This window comes from Rhinatrema bivittatum, chromosome 3, assembly GCF_901001135.1.
Source record: "Rhinatrema bivittatum chromosome 3, aRhiBiv1.1, whole genome shotgun sequence".
Classification (NCBI taxonomy): Eukaryota; Metazoa; Chordata; class Amphibia; order Gymnophiona; family Rhinatrematidae; genus Rhinatrema; species Rhinatrema bivittatum.
In genome coordinates this window covers 28,130,119-28,149,706 of record NC_042617.1, presented here as the reverse complement: position 1 = coordinate 28,149,706, position 19,588 = coordinate 28,130,119, and the positions used below count along the sequence as shown (strand labels likewise).

The following is a 19,588-nucleotide window of genomic DNA, read 5'->3' as shown; positions in this document are numbered from 1 at the left end:
GGCCAAAGAAACCAGCCCTCTGTAGAGCAAGTCTAAGCTCCAGGGACATAATGAAGGCAACTCTGGTAGGATCCTCTGTCTTGGAGGCCTGAACACAACATTTGGGAGAGTGAGTACTGACGGGTTGGTGTGCACCTCAGCAAGAGTGTACAAAGCAGATAGCTCAGCAGTGAGAGCAGTAGAATTAGGTTTCATGAAGGAGAAGTGCAGAGGTTATGTGTTATCTGTCAAATTATTGCCCTCTGAGAATGAAAGAATCTTTCCACTGAGGCGTGCCGAGTACTTCCAAGTAAAAGGATTGTCAGAGACAGGATACTCGGCTTGATGGGACATTGGCCGGACCCAGTCTGGCACTTCTTACATACTTACATTCTTAAATGTCATCAACCAGTTCAGAAGATAGTATTTGTTAGATATCATCGGTTAACTTTGTGTCTTTGTTCCTCAACAGCAACATAACGCAATGCAGTTTGGACCTCAGCAAGAGTGTACAAGTCTGTTTACTAAGCTGCCCCGGCACGAGATGCAGTGATAAAGGGAAATGTTTCCTTGGCAGAGAGAAGAGCACCCGAGCTGGAAATTGTACTGCAAGCTATTTCAGAAGGTAGCACAGTGGTATTAGTCAGTGACGTTGAAAAAAATCCAACAGTCCCACGTTGGACAGGCAGCATCCAGTGCAGGGCTGCAGTGTCTTTCTAATAAACAGAAATGATTTATACTATACCATGATCAACTTAAGAAAAAAAAATTAATTTGCATTTTTTTTTTTGTAGAAAAGTTGGTTTTACTGGTTTAGCTGGTGTATGAGCCAGAGAAGACGGAGGCTGTGTGATACACCAGGAAGTAAATGGGCAGACTAGACGGGCTTTATAGTCCTTACCTTCCATTCATATTCTGAGCCTTTATATTCCAGCTCTACACACACACACACACACAAACATACAACCCTCCCTATACACACACAGGGGCAGATTTTCAAAGGCTACGCGCGTAACATACTCACGTAACCCGAGGAAATCTGCCCCTGCACGCGCCGAGCCTATATTGCATAGGCTCGGCAGCGCATGCAAGCCCCGGGACGTGCGTATGTCCCGGGGCTTCGAAAAAGGGGGCGGGTCCGGGGACGTGGCGGCGATCCGGGGGCGGGTCTGGGGGCGGTCCTTCGTGTGGCCCTGCCGGAGGTTCACGCGCCGGTGGCCGGCCAGCGAGCGCAAGATACGCCTGCCTGAGGCAGGCGTAAGAAATAAAATAAGGTAGGGGGGGATTTAGGTAGGGCTGGGGGGTGGGTTAGATAGGGGAAGGGAGGGGAAGGGGGGAGGACCGAAAAAAAGTTCCCTCCAAGGCCGCTCCGATTTCGGAACGGCCTTGGAGGGAACGGGGAAAGCCATCGGGGCTCCCCTCGGGCTCGGCGTGTGCAAGTTGCACATGTGTGCACCTCCTTGCGTGCGCCAACCCCGGATTTTTTAACATGCGCGCGGCAGCACACGCATGTTATAAAATCGGGCGTAGATTTGTTCGCGCCGGGTTGCACGAACAAATCTACGCCCGCGCATAAGTTTTAAAATCTGGCCCACGGTGCATTAGTGAAGCGAGTGCACTGTGAACAGTTGCTGGAACTCGCAGTACTTCAGAGGGACATGACCTTGACATGTATTTTTTGTCTAGGGCTGGGTAGAGTTGTGCTAAATTATGAGCCCATTTGAACTCTGTGGGTTTGAATTATGGGAAACACATGGAATTTTTAGACCACTGTGACATTTTCTTTGTCCCCTGTCACATGTCGAGGAGGGCTTTTCTGGCTAACCACTTCTTGAAGCAGAGGGGAGAAAACTTGGTAATCAAATTTTAAACACCTGGAAAAGAAATTTCTCTGCAATTTCGAAGGGAAAACAACAAATGTGAAATATCACCAACATCAGAAGTACATCAGAAACAGCCATGCACATGAAAACACACTATCACAATGCAAACACATGTGTAGCAACATATAGATGTAATATACATTTTGCTAGCAAAATGTATATTACATCTTTATGGGGAGCAACCAGTTAACTATGTTTAGAGGAAAGCACCTTCTGCAAAGGCTCCAATTAGAAGATCAATAGCAGAGGCCTTGGGTGGCAGGGAACGACAGCCCGTTGCTTATCGCGGTTCTGAAATGTGAGACTATCCGGTGGCACTTCTGGTGCAGTAATGCTTTCTTGTTTGGCTAAGGTATGACTGAAAGCTGACCGTGGAGGGAAGCGCTCCGCATTTTCATAGCCAACAGCGAAAAACAGTGAAGGATGCAGCAACAGAGGCCATACACATCTCAAAGTCTGACAGCTTAGAAGAGAGAAACGGCTAAACCTTCAAGTTAAATATTTTGCGGCGAAAATACTTTCTTTTTTTTTTTTTTTAAATCCTTTCAGTTGGGAAAAGGGTAGAAAATAGATGATTTTTGGTTAAACAAAAGACAGTCACAGTCACTAGCCTAAAGGGAAAAAAATTACGCACTTTTGCAGAAGTAGCCAGGAAACTGCAAAACTGAAACCAAAGCAGTGAATTTGGGGAGATGGCAGATTCACAGCGTTGTTAACCGCAGTAATCTAAATACGAAAGCAATCAAAACACACTACGAAGTCACAGGTTATGGGATGCTCATGATTTTATCGGGGGTTTTTTTTTCTCTCTTTCCAATTACCCTTTCTCTTTCTCTCTTCTTTGGCAGTGAGAGGTACCGAGGCTGGGACTTGGTTCACTCCACAGCTGTTTTGGTTGCTGTTCTTTGACCAACCACTAGGTGCCACTATGTGGACAGGACTCGGTTCAACCCATCATCCATGGACAGTAGAGTAGGTCCTGGCAAGTGACAAGAGTCTTTTTATTTTAATTTAAGGTTTATTTAATACAAAGAGTTTGAACACTAAGACAAGAATGTTCCATTAGATTTGACAATAGCCAATGCCATTTTACAAATAAAAATCCAATCAACTATCCACTTTATCGTCCAGAAAAATAGGAGAAAATAATAAAATTGAAAACGACGCCTAAAAATACAACTAGCTGCATGCATTATACGGATCTCTGGGCCTGATTCATCAAGGCATTTCCCCATAGACGCAGAATAGGAGAAATACCTTAGTGAATCAGGCCCTCTGTTTGGTAAGCACTGCTATTGCAATGAAACCAAACAAACTTTTAATCACAGGTCCAAAAATTAGTCCAAAAAAGGTTTATTTTTTTGAAACTTTTTATTTAAACAGAAGCGGTGCACCATATACAGGAATAAGGCACTACATCTGCAAAAACAGCCATGAACGTTTGACATGCATCAAATTCCCCCCTGAGCAAAACCCTTAGAAAAGACAACTATGCCTCTTTAATACAAAAGTGATAGAGATGCACCCAGAAACAGTCCCATTACATTCACGTTTACCTCTGATTTGGCCACTTAACAAGTATCATTGTTAATTATTTATTTTATCCCAGCAATCCCAATAACATTTCCAAATCTTATCAATCATCTCGCCTTTATTCTTCAGCTTGTGTGCCAGTTTTTCTACTAACATCATATTCAATCCCAATAATAATCCATGCTGGGAGATTTGCAGTATGGAATAAACAGATTTATGAAATTGCCTTAGTAGAAAAACTGATGCAATAAACAACTGTATATGTATATGATGTATCCTTATGCACTAAATTCAAAACAACATCATATTCAATCCCAATAAGAAGTAGCTGTTACCATGTAGTCTAATTTTCTATATGCAGAGAGAACCTCATAAAAAATGGCGGGCTTTGCTTCGTTAGCCCAGATTGCCAATTATATAGGTGTGCAGTCACAGGTAAGTCTTTGGACAGTCACAAATTTTATAATCATCGGTTTCTCTGCAAGGACAATTTTTTTAAAGTTTTTCACATTTTTTTTCCCATTTTGAAAAACTCCATTTTTAGAAACCAGGTTATATTACCGGTACCCAGGCAGTGCAATTGTTCTTATTGTAGCAGGATTTATGCAGCTAGGATATCGAAATGGCTAGGGCCCGACACGGCTCGTGTTTCTGTTAACTTCATCAGGGGCCGGGAAATGCCAAATGATTCCACCGTCTGTCCAGTAGTCACTTCTGCTACTGTAGCAGCCTGACCAGACCACAAAAGCGGTCTGGTCAGGCTGTATTAGATCTTCCATAACCAACTCTAACCTAAGTTGCAAGATGTTAGCCAAATTTTTATGCTGGCATTCAACAATGAAATGAGTCTATATGAGCTAGGGTCTGCAGCATCCCCTCCCTTTTTTGTCCATCAGCACTACATTAGCATCTAGCAAAGTACTGTTGGTCTCGGGTGACTGCTGTTAAAAAGTAAATACCTCAGGCAGGAAAGGGGAGAATTCCTTTGAGAATCTTTTATAAAATCCAAGGGCAAAGCCATCCAGCCCCGGGCGTTTCCCACCAGGAAGTTTCCCCCATTGCTTTATGCATTTCCTCCTGCCTATCAGAAAGCCCTGGAACTTGAACATCCCGCAAGTATTCGTAAATCTCTTCTACACTTCCCTCCTCTCTGTTAGCATACAGAGCAGCATAATAATCCTTAAAAATGCAATTTATGTCTGGAAGCTTATGCTTTAGTACTCCATCTGTCCCTTTAATCCCCTGTATGAGTGTTTGTGCGGCCTTTTTCCGCAATGCTCTTGCCTTCAAAGTGCCCGTTTTATCTCCATACTCATAAACGTTTTGCCTGGCAAATTTAAAGGATCTTTCCATTTTGGATATCTGGAGGCGCTGTAACTCCCCCATCCTTCCCAAACTCTGAAACTCTGAATACATCCCAGGAGAGCATGTGAGCTTATGCCTAGCCCCTAGGTGTCTAATCTTCCTTTTCATGTCAGCTCCCCTTCCCTTCTCCTTTTGTTTTAGTAGCTAGCAAAGCTGATAATTTTCCCACCCGGCGTCACTTTGAGTGCCTCCCAGATCACGTGGAGACTGTTCAGCCCCTGCATGAATCTTAGCGCAATCCTGTATTACCTGGGACGCCATAGTACAAAACTGCTAATTACCTAGAAGGGATGTTGTTGTTTGCTTGTTGGGATCTAAAGCTTGAGAGACATTCATGGGAAGGAGCACTGGGTGATGATCTGAATGCCAAAATAGCCAACCGCCCCACCATCCTCATCAACGAGGTTGCACATAGAAAGTAATCTATGTGGCTGTAGGTATTATGCCTCAAGGGAAAATAGGTGGCATCTCTCCCAGATGGATTACTGGACTCCGAGTCCGCCTGTATCCAGCCTGCCCCAGACCCTGTCCTGAAACCCGAGTTTCTCCACAGACCTCTATTTCACCAGTAGATGCTCCCACCTAAGACCTGCCAGCCCCGGCATCCAAGGGCTCAACCTAAGAGGAACGAGAGCTGGGATAGGTGAAGCTCCAGTTGGGCCTCTACTCCTGCCAGCTCCACCAGCCGACAGTGGGGACTTGCGGGGCTCCTCCCTGCAGGTTGCGCCTACTCCCCCTTGATCCAAGAGTCCACTCCCACAACATCAATGCAATGAACACGCGAAGTTTACCCCTCTATTTTAAATATATACTTGAGTACATTTAAGCAGGAAAATAAAACAGGACTTACTCACGTAAGTCCTCTTTTACATGCATAAGTCGGCGCATTTTAAAACATATGCATGGAGTGAAATTACTACTTTTTCCGATTAGCCCTCTATTTCGCCCAGTCCTCCTGCATCTCATCAAGACCCTCCTGTTTCTTCAGTCTGAACTCCCCCTGTTAACTCAGACCTTCCACCTGGCCAATGCTAAACAATAAACACGTTTATTATTACGCCAGATAATTAACAAATGTAAATTTACATGCGTGCAAATATCCGCATGTATGTCTTTTAAAATAGCAACTTGCATGTGACTTAGGGAATGGCCTCTGCTATTACTAGCAGTGGTTACATGGAATAGACTTAGTTTTTGGGTACTTGCCAGGTTCTTATGGCCTGGATTGGCCTCTGTTGGAGACAGGATGCTGGGCTTGATGGACCCTTGGTCTGACCCAGCATGGCATGTTCTTATGTTCTTATGTGTTGGCCTTGCCCCAGAATGCCCCTTTCCCGCTCTCTTTTTACACACGTATATTTGTGCATGGAAGCGGATATACACACATGCACTGAATGTTTATAAAATACTGACTGCACGCGTAACAGAGGGGGTAACTTGCTGGTGTGGCAGTTACTACCCTTAGCAGAAGGCATGGCGATTACTATCCTTAACATAGAAACATAGAAACATAGAAACATAGAAATGATGGCAGAAGAAGACCAAATGGCCCATCCAGTCTGCCCAGCAAGCTTCACATTTTTTTCTCATACTTATCTGTTTCTCTTAGCTCTTTGGTTCTATTTCCCTTCCTCCCCCACCATTAATGTAGAGAGCAGTGATGGAGCTGCAACCAAGTGAAATATCAAGCTTGATTAGTTAGGGGTAGTAGGGGAAGTAACCGCCGCAATAAGCAAGCTACACCCATGCTTATTTGTTTTACCCAGAATATGTTATTCAGCCCTTATTGGTTGTTTTTCTTCTCCCCTGCTGTTGAAGCAGAGAGCTATGCTGGATATGCGTGACGTATCAGTTTATCTTCTCCCCTGCCGTTGAAGCAGGGAGCTATGCTGGATATGCGTGACGTATCAGTTTATCTTCTCCCCTGCCGTTGAAGCAGGGAGCTATGCTGGATATGCTTGTAGTATCAGTTTTTCTTCTCCCCTGCCGTTGAAGCAGGGAGCCATGCTGGATATGCTTGTAGTATCAGTTTTTCTTCTCCCCTGCCGTTGAAGCAGGGAGCTATGCTGGATATGCTTGTAGTATCAGTTTTCTTCTCCCCTGCCGTTGAAGCAGGGAGCTATGCTGGATATGCTTGTAGTATCAGTTTTTCTTCTCCCCTGCCGTTGAAGCAGGGAGCCATGCTGGATATGCTTGTAGTATCAGTTTTTCTTCTCCCCTGCCGTTGAAGCAGGGAGCTATGCTGGATATGCTTGTAGTATCAGTTTTTCTTCTCCCCTGCCGTTGAAGCAGGGAGCTATGCTGGATATGCTTGTAGTATCAGTTTTTCTTCTCCCCTGCCGTTGAAGCAGGGAGCCATGCTGGATATGCTTGTAGTATCAGTTTTTCTTCTCCCCTGCCGTTGAAGCAGGGAGCCATGCTGGATATGCTTGTAGTATCAGTTTTTCTTCTCCCCTGCCGTTGAAGCAGGGAGCCATGCTGGATATGCTTGTAGTATCAGTTTTTCTTCTCCCCTGCCGTTGAAGCAGGGAGCCATGCTGGATATGCCAATATACCTTGATGATTCTAATGCAAGTGCAACATTTCCTCTGCTGGTGAAGCGGGGAGCAAAGTGGAATAGGATACAGACAACAACCAAGAGGACCCCCCGACTTCTACGCTCTGGGGCACTGATACGCAGACAAAAGGGAAAAAGCACAGGTCTGCTTCTACGGCCGAGTCCATAAGCAAAGCAGGTCAAGCAGCACTGCCTGAATTTTCACCAAGGCTCCTCACCCAGTAAAAAAGATGGGTATCATAAGGCTTGGGGGATAACTGTACAGAGCGACAGTTACCACCCTTAAGAAAAACATGGGAGTGACCCCTAAGACTGAATCACCCTCTCATCCTTAGAGGAGGGTTGAGGCAGGACAGTGTGAGGGGTGCTCGCTCTGCTGCCGCCCAAGCTGTGATCTGTTCTGTGGCTGAATAAAATACTTGGGTTTCCAGCGCTGCTAATCTGACACATTTCACGGTGTCCGGGGGGCAGGAAGGGCCTCAGATATGGAGGCAGAGTCAGGGCATGTTAAAGGAGGGGGGCGGAGATAACAGTGCAAGAAGGACAGCGTCGTAGCTGATCCTGCCGCTTCTCCAGGCCATAACGGCGGCGCACCAGGGCTGGCCTCACTGTGGTTTTTAGCAGGGAGGCTGCCATGGTTCTGGGGGTTTTTTTGGTACTTGTACCTCGCTTTTGCATTAATGTTTTGTAGATTTGTGTAGATTTTATGACCTGTTCTGTCTCTGTTTGCTTGCTTTTGATTTCTTTTATATTATTATGTATGTACTGCTGTCTGTCCGCCAAGATTTGTGGATTGGCGGAATCTAAATTGCGCAAATAAATAAGTAAAATCACTAAATTCATGAGGAAAATGTTAAAAACACATGCATTAAGACAATGCTGCATCACTGCGATACACATGGGGACCTTTGTTTTCAGGTTTATTCTATTTTTCCTTGGAATTTCAATGTTATAACAAAAAAACAAAGTCAGTGGAAAAATGACTTTGTTATAACAAACAGGTGAAAAGCCAGAGGAAAAGTAATTATTCCACTGGTTTTTCTTTTTATAACATTGAAATTCCCAGGAAAAAAAAAAATAAAAACTGAAAATGAAGATCCCTAGATATAAAGGAGGTTTTTTTCTCTCTAGCCTGGTAGTTTTCTCCTCCTCTGGGCATCCAGCAGCCTTTTTTGGGTTGTGGCACGAGGAGCCTCCATTCACAACTACCCAGGGATTTATTTATTGCCATTTCTGAGTTTCATTAGTTCTCCGTTCAGCACAGGTGAAGCAAAATATGTAAATGGCAACAGCAAATGCAGGACAGTATTCCTGGCGTGCTGAAGTGCAAATATAGGCACATGCAAATCGAAACGGAAAATGCAAAATATTGCTTCAGAGGCAGCAAGGCTTGAAAGAATTGTACAAAAAGGGACTGATGTCCATCTATCTGTCTGTCTGTCTCTAGGCACAATAACTCTCAAAAAAGGGATGGAAATTCCCCAAATTTGGCATGCAGGCCTAGATTTAGGCACGGGTGGCTTTATTTCCTTCTGCTGCTCAGGATGGGCTGCTGCGGCCCTCTGTGGCAGCTGGAGAGTGCAGTCACCTATGCCACACGCCCCCCCCTTTCTAATGCGGTCCACCAGGACCGGAGAGCTTAGATTGGCCGCCCTCCCTGATCTCTCCGCTCCTCCTGCTGACACCTCTGTCACCGTCGTGGTGGGGGAGGCGCGCGACGGTGCCTTTTTGCCTGTGGCCCTCCTGCTCTGTTGCTTGGGGGCCCGGCCTGCTTTGGACTGTGTGAAACCACCCGAACACATCCCGGATCCTCTCGCCTCCCTTGGCGCCCGGTCTCATATCTGGGGTTGCAACTGGGAGTCGCTGGCGGTGTGGTGCGGGCGTCGTGTGTCGCGGGGCCGGTGCGCCGGTAAAGCTGCGGTGGGACAAACGGGCTTGTTGACGTCTAAAGCCAAACGGCTTAGCTGACGGTGCAGCAGGCTGGGGGAAGCGAGCAGGGTGCCAGGGTAAACCAGCCTGACAGAAGAGCAGGACCTGGTTCAGGGGACAGATAGTCTTGATTTATTCTATCGGTTAATAAAACTGTGAGCTGTTTTACGCCACTTGCGTTTCTTCTCTAATCATGGCTGGGAAAGGGGGGAGGGAAACTGCAGATTTTATGCCTCTCAGAAAGGTACAAAATCTGCTATAGAGTTCAGCACTCTACTATTTCTGCTTCTGTAGCACTACTCAATGGACACAGCACTGTACAAATACACAGAAGCCACAGTACCTGTATCGGAGAGCTTACAGTTTAATGAAGACATGCATGGCAAAGGAGATTTGGGAATTTCATGTATTACGAAAATGTTTAAAAGCATTAAGGCTATGAGTGGGAGAAGCAGGGGTTAGGAGTTAAAAGAAGGCTGCTGTGAATAAATCGGAGAGAGGCAGCGTGACGCACGGGCTCAGGAATCCGCTTCCAAGCGGGCCGAGCAGCCAGGTGGGAAGCACGGGCTTAAGCGGTGCAGGGGAGGGGACCGGCCCAGGAGAGGAGCAAAGAGAGGAGAGAGGTGAGCAAGAGCAGCTTGAACTGCCTAAACAGTACCACGGGCAGCAGATCTCAGGGGAGGGGAGGGGACTGGCCCAGGAGAGGAGCAGAGAGAGGTAAGAGAGGAGAGAGAGGTGAGCAAGAGCAGCTTGAACTGCCTAACCACGGGCAGCAGATCTCAGGGGAGGGGAGGGGACTGGCCCAGGAGAGGAGCAGAGAGAGGTAAGAGAGGAGAGAGGTGAGCAAGAGCAGCTTGAACTGCCTAACCACGGGCAGCAGATCTCAGGGGAGGGGAAGTGCGAAGAACAGCTCTGCCGGCCTCCTATGCCCCGGACCAGGACAGACAGTGAGAGCCTGGTATTCAGCCAAGCCCGCCAGCAGGTAACTTACCTGGTTCAAGTTATCAGGATGACTTTTTTTTTTCCCTGGGTATTCAGCAGGACCTTTTCGGATAAGTCTGCCGCCGAAGGCATCCGGATAAAGTTATCTGCATCATTTCAGGGCAGCCTTTTAACCCGACCAGATTTACGCGCATAACTTCAGCCAGACAGCGCCGATTGTCCGGCTAAAGTTTCACCGCAGCCGGGGACCACCTCCAGCCCTGCGTTTTTTATGCAGGTAAATCCCGTGTGAGCACAGCAGTAATGTGCCCGGACAAAGTTTACCCGCTGATGGAGGGGGAGGGGATGGCGTCCATCATTTACACCTTCTCCGGCTAACTCCCAAACTCATTGCTGGACAAAGCTTTTGAACTTTGATCTCTCAGTCCTGAAATCCTTTATTACAGAGGAAGAAAATTTAATTTAATGTTTATATTTCACACTTCCAGGCTAAAATGCAAAAGTGGACATCAGCAGCAAATGAAAGAGGCTTTTAAAACGTCATTCTTTAGCTGCAAGGATCGGATGCTGTGAGATTATACCTAAGCCACGATGCTGGCAGTATAGGCGCTGGGTTGTCATTAGGGTACCCGACTTAAATATGAGGGTAATTAATAAAAAAAAATGTCAACCCGGATATCGGTTGCTGAAATTGCTGTTTTTAACCCAAATGAGTGCTGTCTCCTCCCTCTCTCAGGCCTCTTCTGCACTGGGAATTTGATTGCATTTATCCGTGCAATCTCTCGTGCAATAATTGCACGCTCTTGGGACTTTATTGATATGAGTGAGCCTTCGATGATACTCGAGTGATGATTTCTAGACTGAAGCCCTCTTGCCTTCCTTACTCCCACTGCTGCTTCTTATTTGCGGATTCACGTGCGAGCTCTCATCGTTGAAACTGCGCTTGGGCTCTGGTGCTGAGCAGAGCGCACAGCGCCACCTTTCGTTTGTTAACGAGAAAGGTATAAACAAAAGAGCAGTACAAACGAGAAACAGGCTAGCCCAGCTGTCATGTGCAAGAGGTGGGCTCAAGTCCCAGCTCGGGTCTTCTGCTCCCCGAGGCCCCGATGTAATAAGACACGGATAGAAAATGTGCACAGATCTTCACCACGCATTTTCTGTCCGATGCAGTAAGCTAACAGTTTGCTAATGCATCTGGAATTTTAAAAAAAGCTCACCAGCCTGAATCTGTATGCACACAGACACACTTAGCACACATAAAACAAGATGGATGCACATTGGCAACTGCATGCAGAAAATATGATTTGTGTCCCTAATCGTCAGAAGCAAACCATCCTAACGCGTGTTTTGTACCCCTCACTCTTAGGTGAACACCTTTTCTCCTTCTAACTCGTGTTGTGTGTGTGTTCACAGCTTTAAGCAGCACATCTTTTATGCGCACAGATCATGCTCTGCGCCCAGAACACATGATGTGCGGACAAACCGTGGTTTTTGCGTGAGCCATCCCAAGTACAGGAGCCCCGCACCTCAAACTCCAGCTTCTGCCTCATAGGCTTAACACTAGCTCGAGCATCTTTACTCCGCCTGACCAGGAGTTACATTTCCAGGCTTAAGAAAACCCGAGTTAAGCCTACCCACCTCTCTCTCTGCACTGGAAAGCAATGGCTAATTCCTTGATTAACCTGGGATTTGAATGGGGGAGCTCTGAGCCATGCGCACAGTTTTATTCCCGTTTGCGGGCGCTGCGCGCCTCGTTTCATCGGGCTCAATGCTCTAGGCACAAAATGTGCACACGGCCCAGCGCGCCTTGGTATACATCGCGGCCTGCGAGGGACTGCGCTTGGCTCCCGGGCCCTGCAGTGGCCCCGCCCCTTGCCGGGCTCCGCAGGGGAAGGCCGAGCCTGGAAGCAGAGCAGCCGCTGCCCCGCCACTGTCCCGGCTAGGAGCAGCCTCTCTTCCGTAATAAAAAGTCTGCAGCGCAAGAGATGCTGCGAGGAGCTCTGGGGTGGCTGGCAGAGATGGTCGGGAAGAGGCCTTCCCGTTGTGGAGGCTGGCGGTCAGCAGAGGAAAAGATCCTTCTGGCCACCCGTGGCTGAAAGCCATACGGGCCGGCTAATGCCAGCTGGTTGGCAACCCTGTAGGCTGCAACAAAATTGTCTCCAAAACGTTAAGAGGCTGTTGGTGGTTGACCCCTTCCTCCTCTCAACCCAGGGGGGGTTTCTAAACTATAACTTGGAATCTGTTGTCCTTATTGTACGGCCAGAAGAGGAAAAAGAGAGCCAAGAAGGAAGTGGCAGGTGCAGAGCAGCATTCTGAGGATATCAGATACCCTCGGTCTTTCAGTTCCTTGTAAAGTGATCACACGATTTTCTGCCTGGTTTGCTGCAGCTGGCACCCAGCAGTGTTGCATTTCACATCACAAAGATCCAACTTGTCATTCGGTAGTTGGGGGGGGGGGGGGGGGGGTTTGATTATTTGGAGCATAACTAGGGCAGGAGCGCTCTGTGCCTTTGCTCTATTAAACAGAGAGGGCTTGGTGGGCCAGCGGTTAACGGTAACGGATTGGGCGGTGGGAGCCCCGAGCTCACGTCCAGTCTCTGCTGCCGATGCTCACCGTGACCTCGAGCAGGTCACTTCATCGCCCGTCGCCTCGGCTGCTCCTTTACATCGTAAGCTCCTCGGGGCAGGGACCTCTCCCCCTCTTTGCGCTGGCCTAGGTTTGCGATGCCCTCCTCGGCAAACAACACTCTCTCTCTTAAGGCAAACAAAACTTGAATTGTGGCTGCTAAGCTGCCAGGTGAGTCCCTGCGAGTAAAGGGGGGGCTGCCTCTTGCTGTGGAGCTGCAAGGTTCGGTTCTGTTTTACAGGGCGGGATAAGGAAGCGATGGCTCCCCCCCCCAGGGGCTTCTCTTTTCCTAGTCACCTCTTCAGGTGAGCGCACAGCAGCTGGGGGGGGGGGGGGGGGGGAATTGTATGAACAGCATCAGTTGGCAAATCCCTCTTCTTTCATAACAATGAGTGGGCCAACCCCCATCGCCTGACATCACCGTGGACAAAAGCAGGCACACACACACCTACCTACAGGGAAGTGGCCAGGCTTTACCTTGCGGTGGCTAAAAAAAAAAAAACAAACAGCGCTTCTGATCCCCTGCCTGATAAAACTGCGCAGCCTTGAGCTTGCTCTGGGGGGGGGGGGGGGGAGCAGCTTGTCAACCTTACTCCTCCCCCCCACCCCCTACCCCTGGCAGTGTTTGCCCAAGGTGGAACCACCTGCCTCAGCTGCCAGTAAAGGAGGAAAGGTGTGAGCTGAGCGGAAAGCTAATAAATTAGAAAGCTAGAAAAGGCAGCCTCGATCAGCCTGCCAGTGCTTTCTGGATGCTCACCGGAGGTGGCTGCTGCTTACCCCGCCGACAGGTAAAAAACCAGCAAAGAAAAGTGAATGCTAAAGGGGGGAGCTAGCTACAGGCACTAAAACAAACCAGCACCCGGGCACTGGCTTACGGCACCTCTGCCAATCTCTGGCACTGCCCAGAAAGAAAACTGGCCTGCAAATGTCTTTCCACCAGAGGTAGTCAGGTCTCAGCAGGACCTTTTAATAAGATAATGCTTTGGCTCTTTTATTTTCCCGACAAGGAGCTCAGAGTTTTAACCACAGGCCAAGCTCTGCGTGCCTCCTATTTTTCACAACTTTCGGATCTGATGTCCTCCCTTGGTTCTGCTTGGTTGGTATTTATTTCTGGCACTCCTGATGCTTGACCCGCCGAGTTTGCCTTTAGGTTGCATCTGACAGAGCCAGCTAATGATGTTTCTAGCTGGGTTGGGAGCCGCCACTGTTTCATAATTGTCTTTTCCCGGGCTCCTTGATTGAAGGCTGGGCCTGCTGCAGCCCCCGCGTGTATCTCGGCATCGTTTCAACCATTTTTTTTTTGTTTATCAGACCTTTCTGAGTCAGTGTGTGAGGTTGCTGTTCAGCCTGCGTGAATGTGCTCGAAACAGGTGAAAGTTGCTGGCTGGCATCCACTCGTCCAAGGAAGAAGTGTAGGATGTACATAATTGAGATGTGAGGTAAAAGAATCATACCCCATCCCCTTTTTCTCTTATCCCTCCCCCTTCCAAAGCCTCTTTAATCCCTCTTTCTTCTCCCACCCTTACTTACCCTAGTTCCCTCCCCTTCCCCATGAACCCCTCCGCACTCCTGTTTCCTCCCTCCTTTCCCATAGAAACAGAGAAATAATGGCAGATAAGGACCAGCGGTCCATCCGGTCTGCCCAGCAAGCTTATGGTAGTTTCTGCACTTATCAGCTTCCCAGACCATCAAAGTCAGGGCCCTTGTTGCTTTCTGTTTGTCCAATCCCCTGTTACCTCCCACCATTGAAGCACAGATCAGTGCTGGGGCTGCATCTAGAGTTCCCAGTTTATTGGTTAAGGGTAGAAGCAGCTGCATCAGCATCAGCAAGTTACCTCTTTGCTTATTTGTTTTCCCAGACCGTAAAATTCAATGTCCTTGTTGCTTGCTGTCTGAATCTAATTCTCTTTTTCCTCATTTCCCCCTGCGGTTGAAGCAGACAGCAATGATGGAGTAGCATCAACACTATAAAGGCTTGTTGGTTAAGGATAGTACCCACCACACTAGCAAGTTACCCTCATGCACTCTTTTCCTCATTTCCATCCTCTAGCCTTTAGGGATCCACAGTGTTTATCCCATGCCCTTTTGAATTCTTTCACTGTTTTCATCTTCACCACCTCCTCTGGAAGGTCATTCCAGGCATCCACCACTCTCTCTCTGTGAAGAAATATTTCCTGACATTGGTTCTGAGTCTTCCTCTCTGGAGTTTCATTTTGTGACCCCTTGTTCTACTCATTTCTTGCCAACAGAAAAGGTTTGTTGTTGATTGTGCATCATTAAAAGCTTTCAGGTATCTGAAGAACTACACTTCCTCTCCTTCAGGGTCTACATATTTAGGTCCTTCAAGCTTTCCTCATAAGTCATTTGATGGTGTCCCCCACCAATTTTGTCGCCCTTCTCTGGACCGCCTCCATCCTGTCAATGTCCCTTTTGAGATATGTTCTCCAGAATTGAACACAGTACTCCATGTGAGGCCTCACCAAGGACCTGTACAAGGGGATCATCACTTTCTTTTTCTTACTCGATATTCCTCTTTCTATGCAGCCCAGCAATCTTTGGCTTTAGCTATCACCTTGTCACATTGCTTTGCCTTCTTCAGATCATCAGACTCTATCACCCCAAGGTCCCTCTCTTGCTCCGTGCACATCAGCCCTTCACCTCCCATCACATACAGCTCTTTTGAATTACCGCACCCCAGATGCATGACTCTACACTTCTTGGCATTGAATCCCAACTGCCATATCTTCAACCACTGTTCAAGCTTCCTTAAATCACATCTCATTCTCTCTATTCCTTCCGGCATGTCCACTCTGTTGCAGATCTTAGTTTCCACAAATAAACAAACTACCCTTCTATCCCTTCCACAATGTCGCTCACAAAGATACTGAACAGAATCGGTCCCAACACCGATCCTTGCGGCACTCCGCTTAACACCGCTCTCTCTTCAGAGTAGGTTCCATTTACCATCACACCACCTTGGCACTCACTCCCAAGCTTCTCATTTTATTCACAAGCCTCCTATGCGGGACTGAATCAAAAGCTTTGCTGAAATCCAAGTAGATCACATTGAGCACTCTTCCTCGATCCAGTTCTTTAGTCACCCATTGTTGGAAACAGGATGCTGGGCTTGATGGACCCTTGGTCTGACCCAGTATGGCATTTTCTTATGTTCTTAACATAGTTACACCTCATGACAGCCAACATCTGAAACAGTGCACAGCCACCATGGCGCCCACCTAAAATAATTCACAGATTAGCATTCACTCTCTATCCACACCCACTGGCAGACTAAGATGAATGCAAACACATATTATAATTTCCATATAACAGAATAATGTGACCTCAATTGTAGCAATTTTCAAAAGCTCACTTACTTGGGTAAAGTGCATTTACATCTGTAAACCCCATTTTTAAGCGTGTACATGCGTTTGAAAATCAGGTCCAGTATTTAGCCATAAGAACTACAATCTGTAGACAGTGAGACCCACTGCCCATGAGAGAGACCCAATACAATAACCATTTGCCAAAGAGGGAGACTTCCAAGAAACCACCTGCTCTATAGTAAAGAAACCCCTTACCAAAAAGTTCGTAAAACCATTGTATGAACTAGAGAAGCCTGTTCAATACGACACTTGATGAAAGACCCAGCTTACAAGCCTTAACTCTATCTATGTGTGCATGATGCAATGGAAATTCTAAATACTATTAAGAAAAAAGCAAGAAATCTCTGAACAAGTAACTTCCAGACCTAATGTTTGGCTCCAATACATAGAAATAAATCAGAGAGCTGTTGAGGGCCACATTTAACCAACCTCAATTTATACCAATGAGACAGCTTCTTATTACCTATCCTTGCTACACAACATATTTCATCCTCCAGGCTTGCAGGCTGTAACAAACTTGGATACAAACTTCTTATAGAATGAAGGTAATGCCTAGCCTGGAGATATGCATAAAAATGCTGTGAGGTAAGACAAATTGTTCCTTCACTTGGTCAAAAGAAAAAATAACAGCGTGACCTTTACAAAAAAAGATCAGAAATGGTCTTTATACTCCGACAATGGCAATCTAAAAAGAGCCGACACTCACCCTCACCAAGGCCACAGATTTATTTATTTATTTTATTTATTTAAGGATTTTTTATATACCGGGGTCCGTAAGAAACATCACCTCGGTTTACATTCAAACATTAATTCAGCAAAGAGCTTTACAATATAACATAATAACTGTATGAATATAAGACTAATTATAACTTTGTAAAAAAAAAAAAAAAAAAAAAAAAAAATAATATAAGAGTGTCTGTAGAAATATTCCGAAAGGTATATAATAGAACTCAGTTTATTGATAGAAGGCTTTTTTGAATAGCCAGGTTTTTAAGTTTTGTTTAAATTTTTTGTGGCAAAGTTCCTGGCGTAGTTCAGAGGGCATAGTATTCCATATTGTGGATCCAGCAATGATGAAAGAACGTTCTTTTGTAGTCGAAAGTTTGGTCAAATTAGGCGCAGGGATCTTCAGTTTCGCAAGATGTTGGAATCTGGTAGGTCGGATTGATGTTTTGAATTGTAATTGATCATTGAACCATTGCATTTCTCTGTTGTGAACGGCTTTATGTATAAGAGTCATGGATTTATATACTATCCTTGCAGATAAACTCTGCGTTCCCAATAAGGGTCAACAATTCAGAAACTAAAGGCGTCACTCCCCACCTTCTACAAGCATATCACCAGGCTTTAAGTCCAGGAAAAAAAGAAAGGGTATGATCTCAACTCAGCTGCCAAAGCAGAGTCTTTCATAGGGATAGCATATAAATGAGATTCAACCGCACCGGAAATACAATAGCAAAACTTAGAAGATAACCACTCCCACAAAAAACGCAATTCACATGAAACATTATAAAACTGAAAATCTGGAAGGTTTAGTCCCCCGAATGATTTAGGATACATGAGCTTGCAATAAATAACCAATCCTAAACCCTTTAGAACACCAAATGAAGGCCTGGATTTATCAAAATGCACTAAATGTTGCATGTGATAGGAAAAGGGACCTTCTACCTGGGTAACATCAAGCTAGGTTGAGAGAATATTGCACAAATCTCATCTTTGGGTGAATTTCCTCACTCTGAAGGACATCATTTTTCACAAGAGAGCACTGTTCTGTTCCTATGTCTCACTCTGAATGTCAAAGTGGCCCCTAAACAGGGGCGGATTGGCCTATCGGGGGATCGGGCTTCCCCCGGTGGGCCGGTCGCTCCCATCACGTGATTTGTTTTTTTTTTTTACCTCACGGCCAAAGACAGGAAGAGGGTCTGCTGGCGCTGCGGCCCAAAGAGAAACCTGCGGGGTCGCGGCAGAGCCATCCTGCCACAGCCGGAAGACAGCCATGCGGGGCCGGAAGAGAGGCCTGCAAGGCCGCGGCAGAGCCCCCACCAGAGCCCAAGCAGAAGGGGTCATGAGCTGCCGCCGGAGCCCAAGCCAGTGGCGGTCAAAGAAAAGGAAAGGAGGCCATGGGCCAACGCGAGAGCCCAGGTTGGCAGTGGTGGAAGAATGGGATAAGGGGCCGGCAGCAGTGTTAGTGGAGGTTGGCAACTGTGGCTGGGCCTTTTCTTCTTCCCGCACCTTCCCCCCCCTGGCCCGGAACAGGAAGTGACGTTCAGTGGGGTGCGCGGGAAGAAGAAAGAGCCATGCTGCATGAAAAAATAACGGTGGCAGTGGTGGCCCTGAGCAGTAGCATGGGCCCGAAGCAAAATTAGAAGCAGCCAGAAATTGGCACAGGAGACAGAAGAATTAGCCTCCTGTGGCCGATGGGATTCTTCTTTCTTGGCCTGCGGGGCCTGGAGGAGGAGGCTGCTGCAGCTACCGTTTGAGTTGGGGGGGGGGGGGGGGGGCAGGAAATGAGAGAGAGAGAAAGCCAGCCAGCCTGTCTAAGTGAGAGCATATATGTGTGATTGAGAGTGTGCATGTGTAACTGTGACTGAGAGCCTTGTGTAAGCGAGAGCATTTGATTGAGATCATCTATGTAAAGTGTGTGAGAGAGAGCATGCGTGTGATTGAGAGAAACTGGTCAGAGAGGTGATGTGTGTATATAGGCGAGACAATGGAAATGACTGATCAGGGGTGTCTGTGAGTGTGACTGGAGTGTGTGTCTGTGAGAGAGAAAGTGATTATGGGAATGAGAAGCCTGTGCATGTGGAGAGAGTAAGCATGGGAGTGAGAAACCTGGGTGTGTGTGAGACACAGCATGGGAGTGGGAAGCCTATGTGTGTGCATGAGAGAGAGAGACTGATCGGGAAGGTGACTGGTGTGTGTGTAAGAGAAAGACTGGTCATGAGATGATTGGTGTGTGAGAGACAGAAACTGGTATGTGAGGGTGACGTATGTGTGCATGAGAGAAAAAGAAAATGATTATGGGAATGAGAAGTCTGTGCATGTGGTGAGAGCTAGCATAGGAGTAAGAAACCTGGGTGTGTGTGAGACACAGCATGGCAGTGAGAAGCCTGTATATGTAAGATAGAACATGGAAGTGGGAAGCCTGTGTGTGTGTGTGTGTATGTATGTGTGTATGCATGAGAGAGAGAGACTGATTGGGAAGGTGACTGGTGTGTATGTAAGAGAAAGATTGGTCGGGAGATGATTGGTGTGTGAAAGACAGAAACTGGTCATGGGGTGTAACTGGTATGTGTGTGAGAGACAGAGAGACTGGTCATGGGCCCTAAGGAAGAGGACCATGAGTATAGAGCTTCAGCCACTACTGCTTCTGGTGTGTGCTACGGCCTGC

At 47.0% G+C, this 19,588-nt stretch overlaps 1 protein-coding gene across 2 annotated transcripts in view; it reads left to right on the top strand.

The window, feature by feature from the left end:
* The first annotated feature begins 9,873 nt into the window (after positions 1-9,873).
* The window catches only part of LOC115086739 (calpain-13-like), a 229,993-nt gene continuing 220,278 nt past the window's right edge, over positions 9,874-19,588 (top strand). The window contains exon 1 of one of the 2 annotated variants that reach the window (XM_029593017.1): positions 9,874-10,228. In XM_029593017.1, the coding sequence (XP_029448877.1) occupies positions 10,172-10,228 (57 nt within the window). In that variant the 5' untranslated portion in view covers positions 9,874-10,171. Of the gene's footprint in view, positions 10,229-13,482; positions 13,603-19,588 lie in introns of those variants that run through there. The other variant, XM_029593018.1, reaches the window with a different exon arrangement.